The sequence below is a fragment of the Arvicanthis niloticus genome, chromosome 2, assembly GCF_011762505.2.
Source record: "Arvicanthis niloticus isolate mArvNil1 chromosome 2, mArvNil1.pat.X, whole genome shotgun sequence".
NCBI lineage: Eukaryota > Metazoa > Chordata > Mammalia > Rodentia > Muridae > Arvicanthis > Arvicanthis niloticus.
The window spans coordinates 91,730,626-91,751,520 of record NC_047659.1 but is presented as its reverse complement, the minus strand read 5'-3'; the positions used below and the strand labels follow the sequence as shown (position 1 = coordinate 91,751,520).

At 41.5% G+C, this 20,895-nt stretch overlaps 1 protein-coding gene across 4 annotated transcripts in view; it reads left to right on the top strand.

The window, feature by feature from the left end:
- Znf106 (zinc finger protein 106) overlaps positions 1-20,895 on the top strand; it is a 51,909-nt gene that overhangs the window by 16,781 nt on the left and 14,233 nt on the right. The window contains exons 4-13 of one of the 4 annotated variants that reach the window (XM_034494050.2): positions 3,447-3,644; positions 6,588-8,750; positions 9,782-10,409; positions 11,478-11,547; positions 13,448-13,602; positions 13,681-13,741; positions 14,994-15,320; positions 17,649-18,423; positions 18,782-18,837; positions 19,254-19,399. In XM_034494050.2, the coding sequence (XP_034349941.1) occupies positions 3,447-3,644; positions 6,588-8,750; positions 9,782-10,409; positions 11,478-11,547; positions 13,448-13,602; positions 13,681-13,741; positions 14,994-15,320; positions 17,649-18,423; positions 18,782-18,837; positions 19,254-19,399 (4,579 nt within the window). Of the gene's footprint in view, positions 1-3,446; positions 3,645-6,587; positions 8,751-9,781; positions 10,410-11,477; positions 11,548-13,447; positions 13,603-13,680; positions 13,742-14,993; positions 15,329-17,648; positions 18,424-18,781; positions 18,838-19,253; positions 19,400-20,895 lie in introns of those variants that run through there. The other 3 variants (XM_076929547.1, XM_034494051.2, XM_076929548.1) reach the window with 3 other exon arrangements.

Below are 20,895 nucleotides of genomic sequence, written 5' to 3'. Positions count from 1 at the left end.
AGCAGCTGTTGTGGTTTTAGTTATCGCAGGCTTAATAAAGAAAGGCTTATGCATAGAGTATCTTAAGACTGCCTTTTGTACATGAGGGGAAATTGTGTGGTGACAGGATGGAGCTAATTTGGGCCCTTCAAACACCCTGAGGAAAATTATTGCCTTCATTAGCTGTGACACAAAGGCAATGCATTTTATCTGTAACTATATGTTTATACAAAGTATGTAAGCCTGTTTTTAATGAAAAATTCAAAAGAGGTATATTGATGATTTTAACATGAGAAAATTTTATTTTGTAAATAAAGTCATAGTGAGCTATTTTGAAAAAAATAGATATCTTACAAAAGTCCCTATAGAATACGAGGCATTGGTATGGCCACTTCCAATGCTGCTTTTTTTTTTTTTTTTTTTTTAGACAGGGTTTCTCTGTGTAGCCCTAGCTGTCCTGGAACTCACTCTGTAGACCAGGCTGGCCTCAAACTCAGAAATCTGCCTGCCTCTGCCTCCCAAGTGCTGGGATTAAAGGCATGGGCCACCATTGCCAGGCCAATGCTGTATCTTATATTAAATAGAAATACAGATGAAGATATTGAAAACAACATGATTGCTAACAAAAACAGGTTGGCTTGGATCTCAGCTGCAGTGTATGTGCAGTGTTTATTGTATAGTCTGTAGATTCTTCTGGCGCTGCCCATTGTGAGCAGATTCCTGTGTATATTGTAAACTTTCTGTGTTGTGAGATGCTTGCTTGCTATTACAAGTTAGCACCCACCTAGAGTGAGCTAGCATCAATTTAGTTGTTTCAGACAACTTTATTCTTTTTTTTTTTAATGATTTATTTATTTTATGTATATAAGTACACCATTGCTCTCTTGAGACACACCAGAAGTGGGCTTCAGACCCCATTGCAGATGGTTGTGAGCCACCATGTGGTTGTTGGGAATTGAACTTAAGACCTCTGGAAAAGCAGTCAGTGCTCTTAACCACTGAGCCATGTCTCCAGCCTGAAAACTTTATTCTTAATAAGCTGTTTGTGACAAGGTCTTGCTTATGTAGCCTTGGCTGACCTGGGACTCACTGAATAGACCAGGCTGACCTAAAACTAACAAAGATCCACCTGCCTCTACCTTCACATACCTTTAATCTTTAAACACATCTTTAAATATATAGATGCGGTTAGATAATAATGCATTAAAATATTATAGGATGACATGGAATTAGAACATTGAAATCAAGGTAACCCTTTGATATTTTTGGGAAACCTGGTCAGAACTCTTCATTTTAAAAATTTAAAATGAAAGCATTTGGGCTACAGAGGGAAAAAAAGGTGTAAGATATTTATATTTTTCCATTTTCAGAGATCTTCCAAAATAAGAAACAGTATTGGGTATGGTGTATGCCTAAAGTTGCTGCTGCTTCTCCTGCTCCACACCCCACACCCCAGTCCCCCTTTCTTTTTGGAGACAGGGTTTCCCTTTGTGGCCCTGGCTGGTCTACAACTTGGTATATAGACTAGGCTGGCTTTGAACTCACAAGAGATCTGCTTGTCGGTCCCTTAATAATGCTGTTTCTGTTTCCTTTGTTTGGGAAAGATGTTGGTTTTTAATTTTTGATTTTTTGTTTTTTAAGACAGGGTTTTTCTGTGTAGCCCTGGAACTCATTCTTTGGACCAGGCTGGTCTTGAACTCACAGAGATCATTGGCCTCTGCCTCTGCCTTCCAAGTGCTGCAGGGTTATGGTTAGTGACTGCAGCCACTGCTGATCTCCTCTCACGTCTGCTTCTTAGTGCTATGCTGCAGATCAAACCTAGTACCTCATGCCCTGCACTCGCTGGATACTAGCTACCATGGTGTTACATTTCCTGCCCAACTGCATGAATTTTGTTCCCTGGGATTTATTTTTTATCTGTGTGTAAATGTATATTTATGTAGTAAACATATGCCATGTGAGAACCAGTACCCACAGAGGGCAGAAATGAGTGTCAGATCCCATGGAGCTCATAAGTCCTCTGAGAAAACGGAAAATGTTCTTAACTACTGAGCCATCTTTCTAGCCACCGTGATTGTATTTTAAGATGTACCAGGCATTGTTTGAGTTTCTATAATTTGTAACTAAGTAACATAGTGTTGTGCTTGGCATTTAGTAATTGCTTTGTAAGGTGTTTGTTTGGCTTTAAATGGATATTCAAGTGATTTGTAACAAACTGTCTTCTAGTAAATGAAGTATTCAGTTTCAAGGACTTCTGCTAATTCTTATCAATTCTGCTTATTTTGGTCGGGTTTTGTTTAAAAAGGGAGTCAGGGAGTAGATGACTGGGTGTGTTTCATGGCATGTTTCTGGAGATTTATATAGGCAGATACATGTAGACAGCCAGATTGGTGTGGGGATCACAGAAATATCACTATTATAAACCTATAGCACAAGCTCCTGGACTAAGTTTGAATTATGGGACAGCCACAGTTGCATGTTTCTCATTAGTGCTGCCCAGACAGATGATGTAAGCAGAGGATTGAAAGAACTTATAAACAGTTAAATTATTGATCTGCTGCATATCTGAAGAAGATTTAAGATATTGTTAAGACTGGCCAAACAGGAGATTTGCTATTGTGTCGAGTAAGAGGAAACGTAGACAGAAGCAAGCCAGTCCTCACCATGAGTTTAGGTAAAAGCCAATTTTGTGTGTATCTAGACTACATCATTTTCTGAAACTTGAGAGAAACATTTGCCTAACAGCTGTTAACTTCCTACAATTGACATGGTTCCAATTCCCTTTAAAATAAGCCTGCTGAAGCAGAACGTGTCACATGTATCATCCAGTCTAAGAACATTTGCTAGGACTACTACTGTCGTTTGCCAGGGTCCGGAATCTTCACATTCCAGGCAGAGCGCCAGCTGTTCAATTTAGTTCCTGAGCTGAGATTGGCTGTTCCCCCTCCTCTTTGCTCCACCCCCAACTTTCACTGGAAGAACACTTTAGAGCTAGAGCTTAAATGGATGTGCTGTCACCAGGCTTTCTGAGTGCAGCTGGCACCATGGGTGTGCTCCAGAGCAGCTTGTGTTTGCTCTGAGCCCCCGCCCTGCCTCCCCTTTCACCATGTTTCCTCTGGCAAGATTTTAAGTACAGCAATTCAAGAAGATTTCTCCTAAAGTTCATTAATCTGAAGTGTGTTGCCTCTTGATTACTGGAAAAAGAATCTTAAGTACAGCAATTCAAGAAGATTTCTCCTAAAGTTCATTAATCTGAAGTGTGTTGCCTCTTGATTGCTGGAAAAGAATTTAAAATTTATTCCAAAGTAATGTATAAACAAACATACTACAAGTGATGAGAGGAGCATCACTGTAACCTTTCACTGTGCCCGTCTGCATACAGAGTCTTTCAGCGGAAACTAGCAATCTGGTGAGTGTGCCATGCCAGTGGGGAGCATTGAATGTCCTTCATCTCCCTCTTTCCCTAGGGACAGTAGTCATGAGTGCCGTGTGTGCCGGGTCACAGAAGTGGGTCTCTCTGCATATGCAAAGCACATTTCTGGCCAGTTGCACAAAGATAATGTTGATGCCCAGGAAAGAGAAGATGATGGAAAGGAAGAGGAAGAGGAAGATTATTTTGACAAGGAACTTGTTCAGTTAATACAAGAAAGAAAAGAACAAAGTCGGTAAGTCGGTTTGTTTTCAGTTTTGCTTTTTGGGATAGTCACACGTAAACAACTTATCTGTCCTGAGAATGAGCCTCTAGAACTTTGTGCAGCTGAGTACACTCTACTAAGCCACATTCACAGCCTTGTGATTGGAAATTTGAAAGATAAGTAAGCCTAACTTTAAGAGCCTTAAAGCTTAATCTTATTTTAAAAATAAAATTTTCTTTGAGTTTGCTATCTGGGGACTATGAAGTGCTTTCTTGAATTGTTGTATTATCTGCCCTTGAACTCAGTCTTGTCTTTAGACCTGAAAACTATGGTCTTGGCCACTGTGTCTTGAACTGTTTTTATCAGTATCCAGTTTTTCTACTAGAAAGCTGTAGAATATAAGTATCATTGAGTAGATATTTCATCTATTATTCATTTGTATTATTGTATTTTTTTATTGTTCAAATAATATCTCTTAGGGGAAAGGATGACTTCTTATAAATTAGCATGGTGCTTTTGCTAAATTTGAATTTTACCTTGAGCGTTCTACTGGCTATACAGTGCTTGGTTCCCTCTGGATGTTTCTATAAATATTAATATTTTAAATTTGACAATATCAAGATTATTTGAACAATATAAGTTCCCTAATTGTACTTCCTAATTTTATATACCTTTGTTTATATATTTGTGTATTAGGCATTTATGGTTTTACGTACCTGATTTTATGGCCTGAAGCTTTTTGTTTGTTTGTTTTTAATTGAGCCAGGCATTCAGGTAGCCACAGTGAGTCTTTAGCTTGCTCTTAGCCAAAGATGATACTGAACTTCTGTCTCTGTCTCCCAAGGTGGTGGGATTACAGGTGTGTGCTACTGCACCTGACTTTGACCTCAGGAACTTACTTAATGAGACAGAAGATAGGAGAGAACAATTAATGAAGTTGATTAGTTTTAAAGTCCTACTATGTGATGAGAAAATTTCCAACTTGATTGAAGTAGGATCTCTTTATGTAGTCAACTCACAGTCTTCTTAGCCCTGTTCTAAGTGCTGAGATTACAGGCAAGTGCTACCATGCCAGCCTAGATGAATTTTTAATTCTATCTTGTGAAAAAGGAACTAGTTTATGGCTGGGCAGTGGTGGCACACGCCTTTAATCCCAGCACTTGGGAGGCAGAGGCAGGCGGATTTCTGAGTTCGAGGCCAGCCTGGTCTACAGAGTGAGTTCCAGGACAGCCAGGACTACACAAAGAAACCCTGTCTCGAAAAAAACAGAAAACAAACAAACAAACAAACAAAAAAGGAACTAATTAATGTCCAGAGTACTACATGCATTAAAGGCCAGTTAAGAGCCATTAAGATGGTTCTGTGGGTAGAGGAACTGCAGCCAAGCCTGACAACTACATTTAGTCCCCCAAACCTACATGGTAGAAGGAGAATACTGACTGTACTCTGTTCTCTGATTGCACACATGTACCATGGTGTGCACATGTACACGCACAATCAGTTTTCTTCTAAAGGCCAATTAAGGTCAGTTTTTAAGGTGGTAGCCAGTGTGTTTTGTTTGTTGAAGCAGGGTCTTCCTATGTTGCGTTGCCTGGTCTGGTGATCATAGCATAGACTGGGCTGGCCTCAAACTGAAATGCTCCCACTTCTGCTTCTCGGTGCTGTAAAAGGTGTGCTATCACCGCATCCAGCCTAAGATGTTATTACTGTATGTGTATAGGTATGTGTGTGTCTATGCACCACGCTCATGCCTGCTGTCCATGGAGGCCAGAAGAGGGTGTCAGATCCCCAAGAACAGGAGTTCCAGATGGTGATGAGTGGGTGCTGGGGATTGAACCCCAGGTCCCCTGGAAGAGCCAGTACTCTTAACTGCTGAGCCATCTTTCCAGCCCTAAGTCAAGTTTAGAGAAAGAAATTCAATTGCAGAAACTGTTGCTGTGGCATTTTTACTGTATCAGGGCCTGAGTGGGTAGTATAAAGTCTGCAGTGAAGGTTCAGACCATTGCTCAGCCCCTTTGTGGTTATATGACTCCGTTCATGTTACTTAGCTTCTCTAAACTTGAGCCTCTTTGTTTAAAAATGGAATGAGGTAATCTAAAAAAACACACTAACGAATTAATCTACATGAAGCCTTTAGCAGAAATGAAGCAAATTTTAGGTTACTTTATTACCTGGTGTTTTAAGAACCTATTACTTGCTGGGATATTGGACACACCATAAGTAATATGTAAAGAAAAATGTTTTTACACATTGCTGTGATAAGTAAGTTTACGCCCTTGTGTGGATACCTTATGTAACATAAATAGCTTAAGTAGCTGTAGCTTCTTCGTAAAGAGCCTGTAGCTCCGAAGCTCTTTGTAGCTTCTTATGGGATCCCTTATTTGGCCTGTGCTGTTTTATTGCATTTGGGACCTAACTTATTACATCAGCTCAGTTCTAAGCCTATTCCAAAAGGGAACTGTATGTAAATGGTTTTTTATACTACTAACAGTTACAGAGGGCCACTTGACAAAGTGTGATCTTACCACTTAAATTGGGTTAGAAAATAGATTTTTTTTTCAGTAAGAACCTGCATCTGGAGAAATTATGTATGGCCACTGACTGAACATGGAGTTACTTAAAAATAATCCTAACCACAAAATATAACCACCCTTATTTTGAAAAGAGCTAGATAATGTAAAAATGCTAAGATAATAGGAACAAAATTCTAGATCAGTAACCCCCTCATTGCCCCTTCCCCCCAAATTGGGAGGATAGTTTAAATGTATCCAATTTTTAATGTTTCTAGGATGAAGGGGAAGGTAGTATGATTGGCCCATTACATTCCAGATGTAAAAGCAAGCACTAGAAATAAAAATGGGCCAAGTCTGTAATCTAAGAAAGGGGAGAGGGGAGTTTTGGTGGGTTATACCTTTAAAAGAAACACAAGTAGAGCTTAATTAAATTCATAATGACAAACTGTTTTTCTTTCAGACAAGATGAACTTTCCAGTAACAGCCAAGAAGTAAACTCAGATGACAGGCAATCCCAGTGGAGACGAGAAGACCGAATCCCTTACCAAGACAGAGAGAGCTATAATCAACCAGTATGGCATCATCGTGGGCCTGCACAAAGGGACTGGAAATGGGAAAAGGATGGCTTCACTAATACTAGAAAAAATAGCTTTTCACATTCTCTGAGGAACGGTGGTGGACCAAGAGGAAGTTCTGGCTGGCATAAAGGTTCTGCAAGAGGCTCTTCAACTTGGTTCCATAATCATAGTAATTCTGGAGGAGGCTGGCATTCAAACAGTGGGAAGGTAGATTGGAATTATAACGGTACAGGAAGGAATTCCAGTTGGCATTCTGAAGGAACAGGTGGCTTTCCCAGCTGGCACATGAATAACAGTAACGGAAACTGGAAATCCAATGTCCGTGGTACAAATAGCTGGAATTACAATGGCCCTGGAGACAAATTTCAACAAGGCAGAAACAGAAATTCTAACTATCAAATGGAAGACATGAACAAGGTGTGGAACAAGAAATCTAATAAACCAAACAAGTATAGTCAGGAGAGATGCAAGTGGCAGCGTCGAGACAGGGACAACGCTGGCCAGCACAGGAGTCCTCCTGAGGGATACACAAGTGATACATTTCCTTCAGAAGGCTTACCCGAGTTCAATTTTAAGCAGCGAGAAAGTCAAACCACTAAACAGAAAGACACGGCAGCCTCAAAAATTAATGGAAAAAATGGCACCACAGCAAGGGACAAGTTCCGTCGCTGGACACCTTACCCTTCCCAGAAGACTCCAGATTTACAGTCAGCCCTGAAAGAAGTCATTAGCAACAAGTCAGAAACATTAGACAAGCCTCTCTTTAATTTTAGCTTAATAACTGCAGGACTGCAAGAACCAATTGATAAAACGAGTAATCCTCCAATGCTAAAATCACAAAAGGAAGTACATCCTGGATCTCCAAGTCACAAGGCCATTTCTGATGACAGTGCTTTCTGTGAGGTGGCAAGAACTTGCCCCATTACTGAGCAGTCTGAACCACATCAGAAGTCAAATAAGATTCCATTACTGAAATCCCCACTCCTTCCACTTCCAACCCCTAAATCAGGTCCTCATAAACATAATTTAAAGAACCGCTCAAAAAATAATGAGGCAAAATCTTTTCCTTCTAGGGATCACTCACATCTGAACAAGTCTACTTTAGAAGGTAGCCATGGTTCTTCCTACACATCCAAATCACGTGGTTTGTGTCCTCGTGTTTTAAAGGGGAATAACACTGTATCAGGCCCTCAAAAAGAATCTGATGAGAAGTTAAATAGTACATCACAGAAAGCCCAAGAGGTGCTGCAGTGTCCTAAAACACTGCAAAATCCACTCCTTGGCATACCCAAAAGGACAGAGAACCATGCAAAAGGAAGTAGTGTAGAAGAGTCTACAAAGGACTCTGTGGACATTGAGTTTCAGGCACACTCAGCTGAAAACAGTGGCGTGACATCTGATGCAGAAAACCTTGGCATAAGAAGAGAGGGTGTGGCTTCACTGACCACAGAGGCTGTGTCCTGCAGCTCTCACACTGTGGATAAGGAACAAGGGAGCCAGATCCTAGGAACATCTGAGAACCTTTCTGCCTCCCCACATAATTCCACAGTTCACCAGAAAGAGGCTGAGTTACAAGTGTCAGCAGCAACCAGTCCACACACTGGCTTACTGCTAGACTTGAAGACCTCTCTAGAAGATGCACAGGATAACAACCTTGTTAAATCTGATGGACCTTTTGAAACTGAAAACTTTGAGGGCACTAGCTTGGATGCAGAATTTCAAAAAACTGATATCAATAATCAGTCCCCAGGTACACTCCTACCCGAACTAAGTAAACTTGGTTTTCCTGCCTCGCTCCAGAGAGATCTAAGCCGGCACATTAGTTTGAAGACCAAGACAGGAACACATCTCCCAGAGCCAAACCTCAATAGTGCTCGGCGAATTCGCAATATTAGTGGCCATAGAAAGAATGAAACAGAGAAGGAGTCTGGGCTTAAGCCAACCCTACGACAGATTCTAAATGCATCAAGGAGAAATGTCAACTGGGAACAGGTCATTCAACAAGTAACCAAGAAAAAGCAAGAGCTGGGCAAAGGCTTACCCAGGTGTGTGCCTCTCTCATACCTGTCCTTGGTTTCTTTTAAAGGGTACCACCCTTTGGCCTTGATTAAAAGCAAGTTCTTGTTCTACTTAAATTAAACTTTTGCCAAAAATATCCATTGTAAATGTCTGCTTTAATTCAGTATTAAGTACTGGCTGTACTATATGGCACCTTGACAGAGGATGTCGTTAAAATGGAGGCACACCTGAGACGCTAATTGGACCCAGGATTACATCATCAGAAATCTGTCACTTTAATTTAGATGGACTAGAATGTGCTATCTGTCTCTTAATCTTAATGTTTGGAACCAATGGTAAAAATTTTTGATTTGTTTGTTTGTTTCCTTTTTGGTTTTCAAGACGGGATTTCTCTCTATAGCCCTGACTGTCCTGGAACTTGGTCTATAGAATAGGCTGGCCTCGAACTCAGACAAGGCCTGCTTCTGCCTGGGATTAAGGGCATGTGCCGCCACCACCCTGCTAGTGGTCAAATATTTCAACTACCCGTTTTTACTACCTTTCACTGAGCTTGTGGAAACTTCCTGTAGGCACTCTGGGTACTACAGTGAGGATTGCAGAATACTTGCTCTTAAGCTCACTCAAAACAATTTGAGGTACTGTTCTGAGTGGTCAAGAAGTGGTCGACATAGGTTCAACTTGGAAAATCATAGTTTTGCAACAGTGTAAGTGCAACTCTCCAGGCTCAGGACTTTACTATTCTTGTTGATTTCTTTGCCTTGTTTTCCTTTCATAGCCCCTTTGCAAAGTGCATGGTATGGTGAAGCAGAAAGCTTAGAGTCATTTTTAGTGGTTGTTGGGGCTGCACAGTTCGGATTCACTGTGTGTGACACTGCAGTATTCGTTTACTTCGCTCTGGGATTCATGCAGAGGTTGCCCTCCTTGACAGCAGGAACCTTCCTCTGTCACCTCCCTCTGTGCAATGGAGCCTGGCACATTTAACATTCCCCAGCTACATCTGATTTGTTTCTTTCTCTCTTTTTCTTTTTTTTTTTTTTTTCTTTTTTCTTTTTTTAAGGTTTGGCATAGAAATGGTACCTTTGGTTCAAAATGAGCAGGAAGTCTTGGATTTAGATGAAGAGCCTGATCTGTCCAATCTGGAAGGATTCCAGTGGGAAGGTGTTTCCATTTCCTCATCCTCTGGCTTGACAAGAAAGCGAAGTCTTTCTGAAAGTAGCGTGATCATGGACAGGACTCCTGTGTTTAGCTTCTTTACTGGGGAAGGTACTGGCAAAGAAAATGAAGCCCAGCAGAGTCCTTCGCCTAGTACTGCATTGAGTACTGCCCAGAATCAGAAGGCAGCCAGGGATCTTGAACAGGAAGTGGCACCTCTGACTCCCTCTGTCAGAACAGGTGAAAGGGTTGGAAGCATTCCTACCCAGCGGCGACATAGTGCACAGTTACCATCTGATCATATGATGCCTTTCATGCATTCAGCCAGAGACCTGCACAGCCAGGAGAGGTCTACCCCACTGTCAGAGCACCACGCCCAGGAGAGCACTGGAGAAGGAAACTCACTGTCATCAAATGCATCTTCAGGTCATGCAATCTCTAGCTTAGCAGATGCAGCCACTGACAGCAGCTGTACCTCTGGTGCTGAGCAAAATGATGGTCACAGTATTAGAAAGAAGAGAAGAGCCACTGGGGTGAGTATGATTTCCCATGCCTTTGCAAAGTATCTCTTGTGAAGATTTGAACATTGATAAGAAAGGTTTAACTCATTTTTCTTGGGTATCTGGGGTATGGTTTCCTTTGCTCCAGAGCAGAACTTAATGCTCCTTCTAGTTTTTCTCTGAGAGGCTCTACTAAACCAGATGTAATGTGATATGAATGTACAGTACCAGGAAAATATGAAGTCATCTCTAAAACTAGTCTCCCAGCAGTGGTTCACTTGACTAAGGATAGGTCACATCTTCAGATGTAATCTGTTTTCATAGAGGCACTCAGTACTGCTGGGTTTGTAGGGCTTACTGCTGAAGAGAGACTTAATAGCATTAGAATGCATATACATGAACACTGCAACACTTTCCCAGTTTCTGTTACTGCCCTAGTTAAGCCCTCCCGGTCCCTCATTAAACCACTTATGCTCCTCTGGCTCCCTGATGATGGTGGTGGTGGTGGTGGTGGTGGTGGTGGTGGTGGTGGTGGTGGTGGTGGTGGTGGTGGTGGTGGTAGTAGCCCTATCTATTCCTAGGTCCCTTTCTGAAAAGAAAGTTCAGAAACTTTCCGGTGGTCAAACCATCTATGATCTGGCATCCCCTTTCCCTTTAAAGCTGAAGCCCGATTCTATTTCCTTCGTTCAGAGGAGATACTGTTAGGTGATTTTAAGTGTACTTGAAACTTGAGATTTAAATTAAATGCTCTTACCTTGAGGTTTGTCATGTGGATGGTTTAGTGTCTTATTGGAAAGGTTTTCTTTAGAAAGTTAGAGTACAGCCTATGCCAAGATGAACGCAGTAAAATGTTACTGGCTCTCCTGTCCACATGTCACTTTACCTGATGGATTGCTTGGCACGGTGGGCTTTAGTACATCCAAGGTACCAGAAAGCACATGGCCTTGGGCTTTCTTTATTAGAAACATTAAGTCAACTAACGGTTAAGTTGTGCACAAGGCCTCTGTTGTCCTCGTAGAGATAGTAGCAATAGCAGAAGGTCATATAGGCCTATCATTTTGTCCCTTGTATTATATATTCAGTATGAAATTTTCTTCTTAGGATGGATCTTCCCCTGAACTACCAAGTCTTGAGAGAAAAAACAAAAGAAGGAAAATTAAAGGAAAGAAAGGTATGGCTATATAATGCTACAGAAGAACATTATTGTTTCTGTTTTTACAATGCTGAGTGTTGAACCCAGGGCTTCACATATTCTAGGCAGGTGTTCTACCTGTATCTCTGATCACAAGAAGTTGCCCTGGTAACACTTGAGCCTTTTAATAATCTGGTGTGGGGGTTTCTAATCATCAAAAAGTAGTCATGTGCTTCACAGTATTTACTGTTTTGAGGCAAGGTATTACTATAGATACTGGCCTCAAACTTGCAGTAATCCTTGATTCTGCCTCCTGATGCTGGGCTTACAAGCTTCTGGCTTCATACCACAAGGCTTGGCAAGTGTTTTTGTTTTGTTTTAATTGAAAAAGGAGCTGGGTGGTGGCTAAGTGGAAAAATACTTGCCTGGAAGGCATGAGGCCTCTGGTTCAGTCCTTACTGCTGAGGTAGGGTCTGTCTATAAAGCCAGGCTGGCCTGGGCTGCAATTCTGTTTTAGCTTCTGCAAAGCAAGATTGCAAACTTACAACACAATACTTGGTTAAAACATAGTTTTTCTCACATTGTTGTTTTGTTTTAATATTTTATGTATGTATGTATGTATGTATTTTATATACAGGAATTCTTTATTTGCCTGTATGCCTGCATAACATAAGAGGGCATCAGATTCCATGTATTTGCTAGGGATTTAACTCAAGATTTCTGGAACAGTGGTCCATGCTCTTAACCACTGTGCCATCTCCCTAACCCCTCTTGTCTTGTTTAAAAGCAGAAATAAGTTTGACTGCTTATCTCATCTAGTTGCAACTAAGAAATACATGCTACCACATAGACCTGAAGGCTAAGTTATGTTGTAGGCAATATAGGCAAGGATTTTCCAGTTGGAATGAGAAGGAACAGGTCATTTAATTAAATAATTGTCCCTCTCACTTTTTAACCTATGACCCATGCTAGCCTTGAACTCCAGATAGTTCTGCCTCTGCATCCCAAGTACTGGAATTAGGCTTGTGAGCCACCACAACTAGCTTTGCTTTTTATTTTTGAGGCACCCATGTTTGCTTTTCTAATGTGAATTGAGGAGTGAGTAGTAGAGAGAACAGAATCTGATTTGGGTCTGATTAGATTTCTATTCAGTATCAAAGCTAGACTTTCTTCGAGGAAGCTTTGATAAAGAGCTGTGACATCAGCAGAGCAGTGAGGTGCCTTGGCTGTTGGGATTACATCACACATCAAGAGAAGCATCAGGAGAGTGTGGTGGCACACTGGGGAGGTGGAGGCAGAGGGATCAATAAATAGTTCAAGGTTATAGGGTACCTAAAAAGTTCATGGTAAAACTGGGCTATATAGTGAGACTATGTTTCAGTTAAAACAGCAAAACAAACAGTCCAGTCATGGTGACACATGCACTTAACCCCAGCATTCAAGACAGAGGCAAGTTGATCTCTAAAAGTTCCAGGTCAACCAGGCACATATAGTTCCTGTCTCCCAAGCAAGAGATACAGATAAATGAATAAGCACGCAAGAGTCTGACTATTGAGAACTATTTGAAACTTGAATAACAGACAAGAAAACCATGGCTTCAGAGGAAGAGTCAAGGACTGTAAGCCTGAAGCCCAGTCTCAGCCAAAGCCCTGTGTGAGGAGCACAAAGACAGCCGGAGACAGGAACAGGACCAAAGAGGTCTGCGTGCTAGGACAGAGGTGTCCCTCAAGCAGAGGTCAGGGGAGTGGAGTCTACGGGGCACATGGACCTGTAAGATTCCTGCTGGTTCTTATTTTGATTGTTTTTGAGCTTTGATGTCTGTAAGATCATTGAGTCTCATTCACATGTTGAAAGAGAAAGATAGGTTTGTACTAAGCACATGTATTTCTGTCTTTGAAGAAACTGTTACTAAATTGGGGCTTTTGTTTTGTTTTGACAGAACGTTCTCAGGTTGACCAGCTATTGAGTATTTCCTTAAGAGAGGAAGAACTGAGCAAGTCTCTGCAGTGCATGGACAACAAGCTGCTGCAGGCGCGGGCGGCACTGCAGACAGCTTATGTAGAAGTTCAGAGGCTGCTCTTGCTCAAGCAGCAGGTGAGCTGAGGTGTCTTAAGGGCACTGGTGAGCTGGGAGGTGGATTTTAGAATGCTTAGCAAAGTATTTTACTTTCAGGTAACTGTGGAGATGAGTGCGCTGAGGACTCACAGAATACAGATTCTACAAGGATTGCAAGGTATTTAGAGCATGTCTGAGGAGCTGTTAATTTTTTTTTATTTGTCAAGACTAAAGCAAATAAGTCGTGGGAATGTCATACATTTCCCTGCATGTCTCCATGGTTTCATTCTGCAAAAAACCCAGAGACTTGGATGTCTCAGAAATGTGTAACAGCTGGGCTGAGTGGCCCAGGCCTGTCATCTCCGTTGCTCAGGAGGCTGACATGGGAGAGATCTGAGATGAGGGTTTATCTGAGTTAAAGAGTGAATTCAAGACCCACCTGCATCTCAGAAGGATGAAGTAAAAAGAATCCGAGATGTAGCTTGGTTGTTGGGTGCTTGCCTTAGGTTTAGTTTGCAGTGTGGAGTTCCAGTGACGGAAGGATGAGAAAGAATAGCAGAGATTGCTTTGGTGAGGAATCAGAAGGACTGAGTTCAAATCTTGGCTTCTGTTAATAACTGTATGACATGGATAAGCCATTTAAAATTTGATTTTTTTTTCTTTTTTAAAATTTTTATTCTTATTTTTTGATAAGGTCTTACTTAGTGGCCCAGGCTGTCCCAGGACTTATATAGTCTAGGATGACCTAGAACTAAATGCAATCTACCTTTTTCAAACTGCTGAATGTTAGGATTGCAGGTGTGCCCCACCTTATACTATGAAAAATGTAAATGTTACAGCCCGTTCTCTGTGCCCTTGATAGTTGTACCGGTTTTTGTTTGGACAAGTAACACATCATTACGTTAATTTTTTTGTTTTAAATTTTTTGTTGATGTAGTTTTTTCAGGGAGGGTCTTTCTTTGTAACCCTGACTGTTCTGGAACTCGCTCTGTATAACAGTCTGGCCTCAAACTCACGGAGATCTGCTTAATCTCTTCCACTACATCTGGCTAATCTTTTTTTTTTTTCTTTTGAGACAGGGGCTCATGTAGCCCATGTTGCCTCAACTTAGTAGGTAGGGTGCTGAGGGTGCTGCTTGGAATTCTTATCCTCTAGTCCCCACTTTTCAAGGGTTGTGATTATAGGTATGCACCACCATGATAAGATTATTTCCTAGTCTTTAAAAATACATATTGCAAGCCAGGTATGGTGGGACATGCCTTTAATCCCAGCACTGGAAAGTGAAGCAGATGGAGATCTGTGAGTTCAAGGCCAGCCTGGTCTAAACAGTAAGACAAAACAAAACAAATAAAAATTGCCTAAGAAATAAATGACTTTCCAAATAACATTCTTACATTTGTTGTGTGTCTATGTTTTGTTTTCTGTTCTAGAAACATATGAACCTTCTGAGCACCCTGACCAGGCTCCCTGCAGCCTCATAGCACGAGAACAAAGGAACAGCCGATCTCAGACTGCTGTTGAGGCAGCTTTGCTGCCTGCACCCTTTTTCCCGGGGTTTCTGGATCCACCTCCTTCTCTACCATCCTCTGGAACCCCTCTCCAAATAACCACTTGTACTCTCCAAGCCCATGGCACTGCCCCTGATTCATCGGTACAGATTAAACAAGAGCCCATGTCTCCTGAACAAGAGGGGAATTTGAATGCTGTCCCACAAGGCTCTGCTTCCAATGTGTCCAAGGAATTACTGCAAACTAATAGTAAGTAAGCTTTTATGTGAGTTCAGGGCATCCCTGAAGGGCAGTTATCCACCACTGTGTACAGCCTTTTGAAAAAAGCCACACATGTCAGCTCGGGCCTTTAATCCAACACTCGGGAGGCAGAGGCAGGTGGATCTTTGAGTTAGAAATCAGATCTCGGCTTGATCTACATAGCAAATTCAGGCCAGCTGTGGCTCTATAATGAGACCTTGTCTCAAAAATAAAATAACTAGTTATTATAGTTAATTTTTCATTGACAAATACTTCATATAGGAGGGTTGTTTTCAAGTACTTCAGAGAATGTGGGGTTGGAGAAATGGCTCGGCAGGTAACAGTTTGTCAGTGAGCCTGATGACCTGAGTTTAAGTCTCTAGAATCCACAAGAAGGAAGCAAACCTGGACCCCCATATGCACACCTGTGCTAAGACATACAGATAAAATAAATGTAAAGTCTTTAAAAACTAATAAAATATTTCAGAGAATTAATTTAAGTTTCATCGTTCCCTGATTTTCTTGGAGCTAAATGAGTTGGCATCCATTTGACTCTCCTAAAATGTTTCATTTGTCTTTGTGGCGTGTGGGTTAAGCTTGGTCAGCCTAGTTACTCAGTAAGCTGTGTACTCTGAATTTCTGAGCACTTACTGCATTTATTATCTCATGTGTAAGCCAGAACTGATAAAAACCCTGAGAAACAAGTGGCCATGCTGATCACAGGGTTCTGGTGTTTACTGGTATTAACAGGAACTTGTGTGGGTTAAGAAGTAGCCAGGGATCTTAACACTTGTCTGGTTTTTTTTAAACAGTTGAGGATAACTTCTCATAACTACAAATAATGTCATATTAAAAATTCAGTGAAAAAAAGCAAACAGACAGTCCAAATTACATGGCTCAGCAGAAAAAAGTGAGCTAAGTAATCCTGGCACCTCAGTGTTGCTGGGTGCAGTGGCATAAATCTGCACCCCAGCATTCCTTGGGATGGGAGGCCAAGACAGGAGAATAGCCTGGAAGCTTGCAGGCCCAGCTAGCCTGAAGTATCGACCACAACGGCAGAAACCAACAAGAGAGAGCCTGCCTCTCAATACAGCAGAAGGCAAGAACTGACACCCAAAAGTTGTCCTTTGACCTCCACGCTTGCACCATGGTATGTACACATACACACTTCACACACATACACACAAAATAAGTCATTGTGTGATTCCTTAAGCTAAAACAGTTTGGAAAAACCCTTCAATTTTTGCTACTCACGCTTTTGCAGTATTTATTATGTAGATACTAGATCTAATGTCCATGATAGGTTATACTGAAGTTACTTTTTTTTTTTTTTTTTTTTTTTTTTAGTTTTTTGAGACAGGGTTTCTCTGTGTAGCCCTGGCTGTCCTGGAACTCACTCTGTAGACCAGGCTGGCCTCGAACTCAGAAATCTGCCTGCCTCTGCCTCCCAAGTGCTGGGATTAAAAGCATGCACCACCACTGCCCGGCTGAAGTTGCTAATTTTATGGGGTCAGTATTTAGGTTTTTAAAACTATCATGCCTTAGGGGATGGCATATGGAGTGAATGCATGCATCACTAAGCCTGGAAACCTGAGTTTGATCCTCAGGATCTATATTGTAGAGAAGATTGACTTCTGCAAGTTGTCCTCTCACCTTCACAAATGACCACATACACAAAATAAATAAACATAGTTTTAAAAAGTTAGATTTATGTAATGATTATACTGGCTTTAGAAGAGATTATTTAATAGAACTTAAAAGTGTGGATATATTATTTTGTTCCATATTTCCTATCTTTTTTAGGGGGGAAGGCTGCTGGAGATTGCATGTTAGGCAAGCCCAGTACTACCACTGAACTACAAACATCCTGAGCTGTATTTCAATGTCTTAAACCATAAGTATATGTTTGTTTACATGTAGACTATATAAAGGACATAGTTTACCATCACCTGACCTTTTTCTACTAAATAAGTCATTTTCCTGTATCACTAAGGTGATTCATCTGTGGGAGCTGGGGAGTAGGCTCAGTGGGTCACTTACTCTCATAAGCAGTGAGGACCCAGCATTTCTACAATACGATGGAGAGCTGAGGTAGAGTCACCAGGTAGTCCATGCATCAGCTAGCCTGGAGCTCACAGTGCACTGACAAGGCAGAGAGCAAGAACAACTCCCAAAAGTTGTCCTCTGACCTCCACACAAGTTCCCTGGCACATGGACACCCAAGCTTATTCCTTGTATGCACACACACACATTAAATATGTGAACATTCAAAATAGAAGAGAAATCAAAAGTCCCTGCCTGCAGAAGTCAATTTTTCTGTTTGATTTCCTGATTCAGGAGTGGTCGCTGACAGCTGTCCAGTTTACCCAGCCATCTCTGCAGTGATAACATCAGAGTCAACAGAAAATTGCCAGGAGGTTGACCAAGATCTGAATTTTTCTGTGGAGCAAGGAAATTCCAGAAGCAGAGAAAACTCTCCCTCTTGCCAGTCTCCTGATCTTACTGGCATAAATAAAGGTGAAGAGTCAGCCAAAGGCAGCAGTGGATCTGAAGCCTGTAGCAGTTCTTTTCTGAGATTGTCTTTCACTCCCGAAACTCCTGCAGAAAAGGAAGCTCAGTCTCCAGCCGACCAGCCTGAGCAGCAGGCAGAATCCACACTGGCATCAGCTGAAACTAGAGGTAGCAAGAAGAAGAAGAAACTTCGGAAAAAGAAGACACTTAGGGCCACCCATGTTCCCGAGAACAGTGACACTGAACAGGATGTGTTCACTGCTAAGCCTGTGAGAAAGGTCAAAACTGGAAAGGCAGCTAAAGCGGGGAAAGTGACAACCTCCACGTGGGGAGACAGCCAAACTGGTCGGGAGCAAGAAACCACCAGAGATGAGCCAGACAGTGAGTCCTCCCTAGAAGTCCTGGAAGTCCCAAATCCTCAGGTAGAAGTAGTTGCCATTGATACTTCTGAATCGGGAGGAGAGAAACCAGACAGCCCATCAAAAAAAGATACCTGGATCACTGTAGAACAGAACCCAATAGAAACTTCTCGTTCTGGTTGTGATGAGGTTAGCTCTACCAGTGAGCTTGGCACCCGCTACAAGGATGGGGTTCCTGTAAGGTGAGGTCGGTTACTGTCTGGGCAGTGGCTTCACAACTCTTCTTTTATTTACTCTTTTAAGTAAAATTTTAAAATTTCTTTATAAATGAAAATGTATGTGAAAGGTTATGAGTAGGAAAAAAAAAATCAAATCTTGGCTAGTGGAGTTGGCCTGGTTTTCTTGTTTTCTTTTGTCATTGTTTTGATTTGTTTGTTTGCTTGCTAGCTTGCTTGTTTGCTTTGCTTATTCTTTTTATCATGTTGTAAATTTCAAACACATTTCAGGTAGAAAAATTGATTCTTTGATTTAGAAATTTTTTAGTTTTGCAATCTGTCATAGTTTCCCAGATGCCAAGAAAATTTTGGTGGTGTTTTTCAGTGTGGCAGAAACTCAGACGGTGATCTCCTCCATCAAAGCATCTAAGAACTCTTCAGGTAATTGTGTTCTAAGCGGCCACAGGGAAAGGGGTTTTAGAATTTAGAAGTCAAGTCAGTTTAGATATATTTATGGAACAGTAGATGAAGTGAGAGGTTGCAGCAGGAGTGCTGCTCGGCTCAGCACCATGTCTGTGTGTCTGTGTGTCTGTGGGTCCCGACTTTGTGCACTGCACACTCCCAGCTGGCTCAGCTGCCTCCCTTGTCTGACTTCATTAGTTCTAAAGTTTTTGTTTTTTCTTGGTGGAATCTTCCCAATGGAGAACTTTGAAAAGTGTGACTTTCTGCTTGGGAATTAGAATTTAAGAGGACTGTTTAGTGTTTTAATTCAGGTCCTCTATATGGTTGTGATGGTTTTGATTTTTCGTTTTTTCAGACTGCAATAGACATATCTCTGAAACCTATTTGTTTTCCAGAAATATCTTCAGAGCCAGGAGACGATGATGAGCCTACAGAAGGAAGCTTCGAAGGACATCAGGCTGCAGTGAATGCAATTCAAATATTTGGAAACTTACTATATACTTGCTCAGCAGACACAACTGTCCGAGTTTATAATCTGGTGGTAAGTATAACATCTTCAGTACCTTTGGTGGCAGGTCTAATGTTGTCTTTAACATACGTAAAGGGAACACACTGACTTTCCTAGAGGTTCAGGCTGATCCTAGATGCAGTGGATCCTCCAGTCAGCAGTGGCAGTAGGCTCCTTTTTCTCAGCTCTGCCTTCTCTATCACATTTCCCTAAAATGTGGTTCTGAGAGGAACCTGTAGGGTCTCTTCCTCTCTCCATTAGAAAAAGTCCTGCAGTTTATTCAGTAAACCAACATCCAGTAGGTGAGGGCCAGTCAGGCCCCAGCCTTGAAGTTGGCAGTGGGGTTGGTCATATAGTTGCTCCATAATAGAGTTTGAGAAAGAATTTTTCTCTGGTGATTATAGAATCTGGGTTCTTACAGAAAGTAGCCTCTTCCCCTGCCCCCTCCTCAGTATAATAAGTGATGCTCGTCTGGTTCAGAAAACACTTTGGAGATTTGAATTGATGTTAAAACTAACTTTGTCTCTACAACGATAATCAGAACACTTTAGGAATACTTGCATGTCTTCTGAACCAACACCATAAAGGTATGAAGACTTGACAGTTAGATGATGAACCGAGGGGTATTTCCTGTAGACAACAGGTTTGTGATCTAGGGCCATGAGAAGTATTGGGAATGACCTCGGGAAGAAAGCAGGGTATATGGAAGTATGAACAAGTCCTCTACAAGAGCAGAGCTGGGTGTGGTGGCAAATGCCTTTAATCCTGTCACTTGGGAGAAGGAGGTAGAGGCAGGATAAGGAGTTCAAAGCCAGCCTCTGGTACAAAGGCTTGAAAAGAGCTTAAGCTACATAACACTGTGTGTCCAAAAAATGAGAAATCTAGGAAATCACGTCTGATTTTCAAGTTGTGAGATCTATGTATGGATGAATATATGTACATTGTAAATAGATTTTGGTTATGTGTTCAGATGTAGCATGTAAGGTAGTTCTTAGAAAACCATTCCTAAGCCACTAGACCAGTGATAGCTTCTGACGTTTTAAAATGTGAGTATTCTCATAAGCTGGTAATCAAATGTACAACTACTATGGGCAATCAGCAGCAGTTTAGGTTTTCTAGGTCTCTTGGCCCATATATTAGAAAAACTTGACCTAAGCATTAAGTGACATTCTCTCTCGACTCATAGTATTTTTGGGCATGGCTTAGAAAATACATAGTTGTAGGTATCTCACTGTATGTGCCTTTGCTTGGCAGTCAGTAAACAACAAATATTTACTAAGCACACATTGTGTACCAGGTAGCATATTTGGGTAAATACAGCAGTGGACTGGAAGTTTTAGCATTTTTTATTAATAAAAGGCATTGTCTAATTTCTCCGTATTTCTATTGCTGTGACAAAACGCCACAACCAGGGCATCTTCTAGAACGAAGTGTTTATTTGGGCTTCCAGTTCCTGAGGGTTGTAGTCCGTAATGGTGGGAACTGTGGCTGGCAGCAGGCTTGGTGGCAGCATTAGGAAGCTCCCCTCT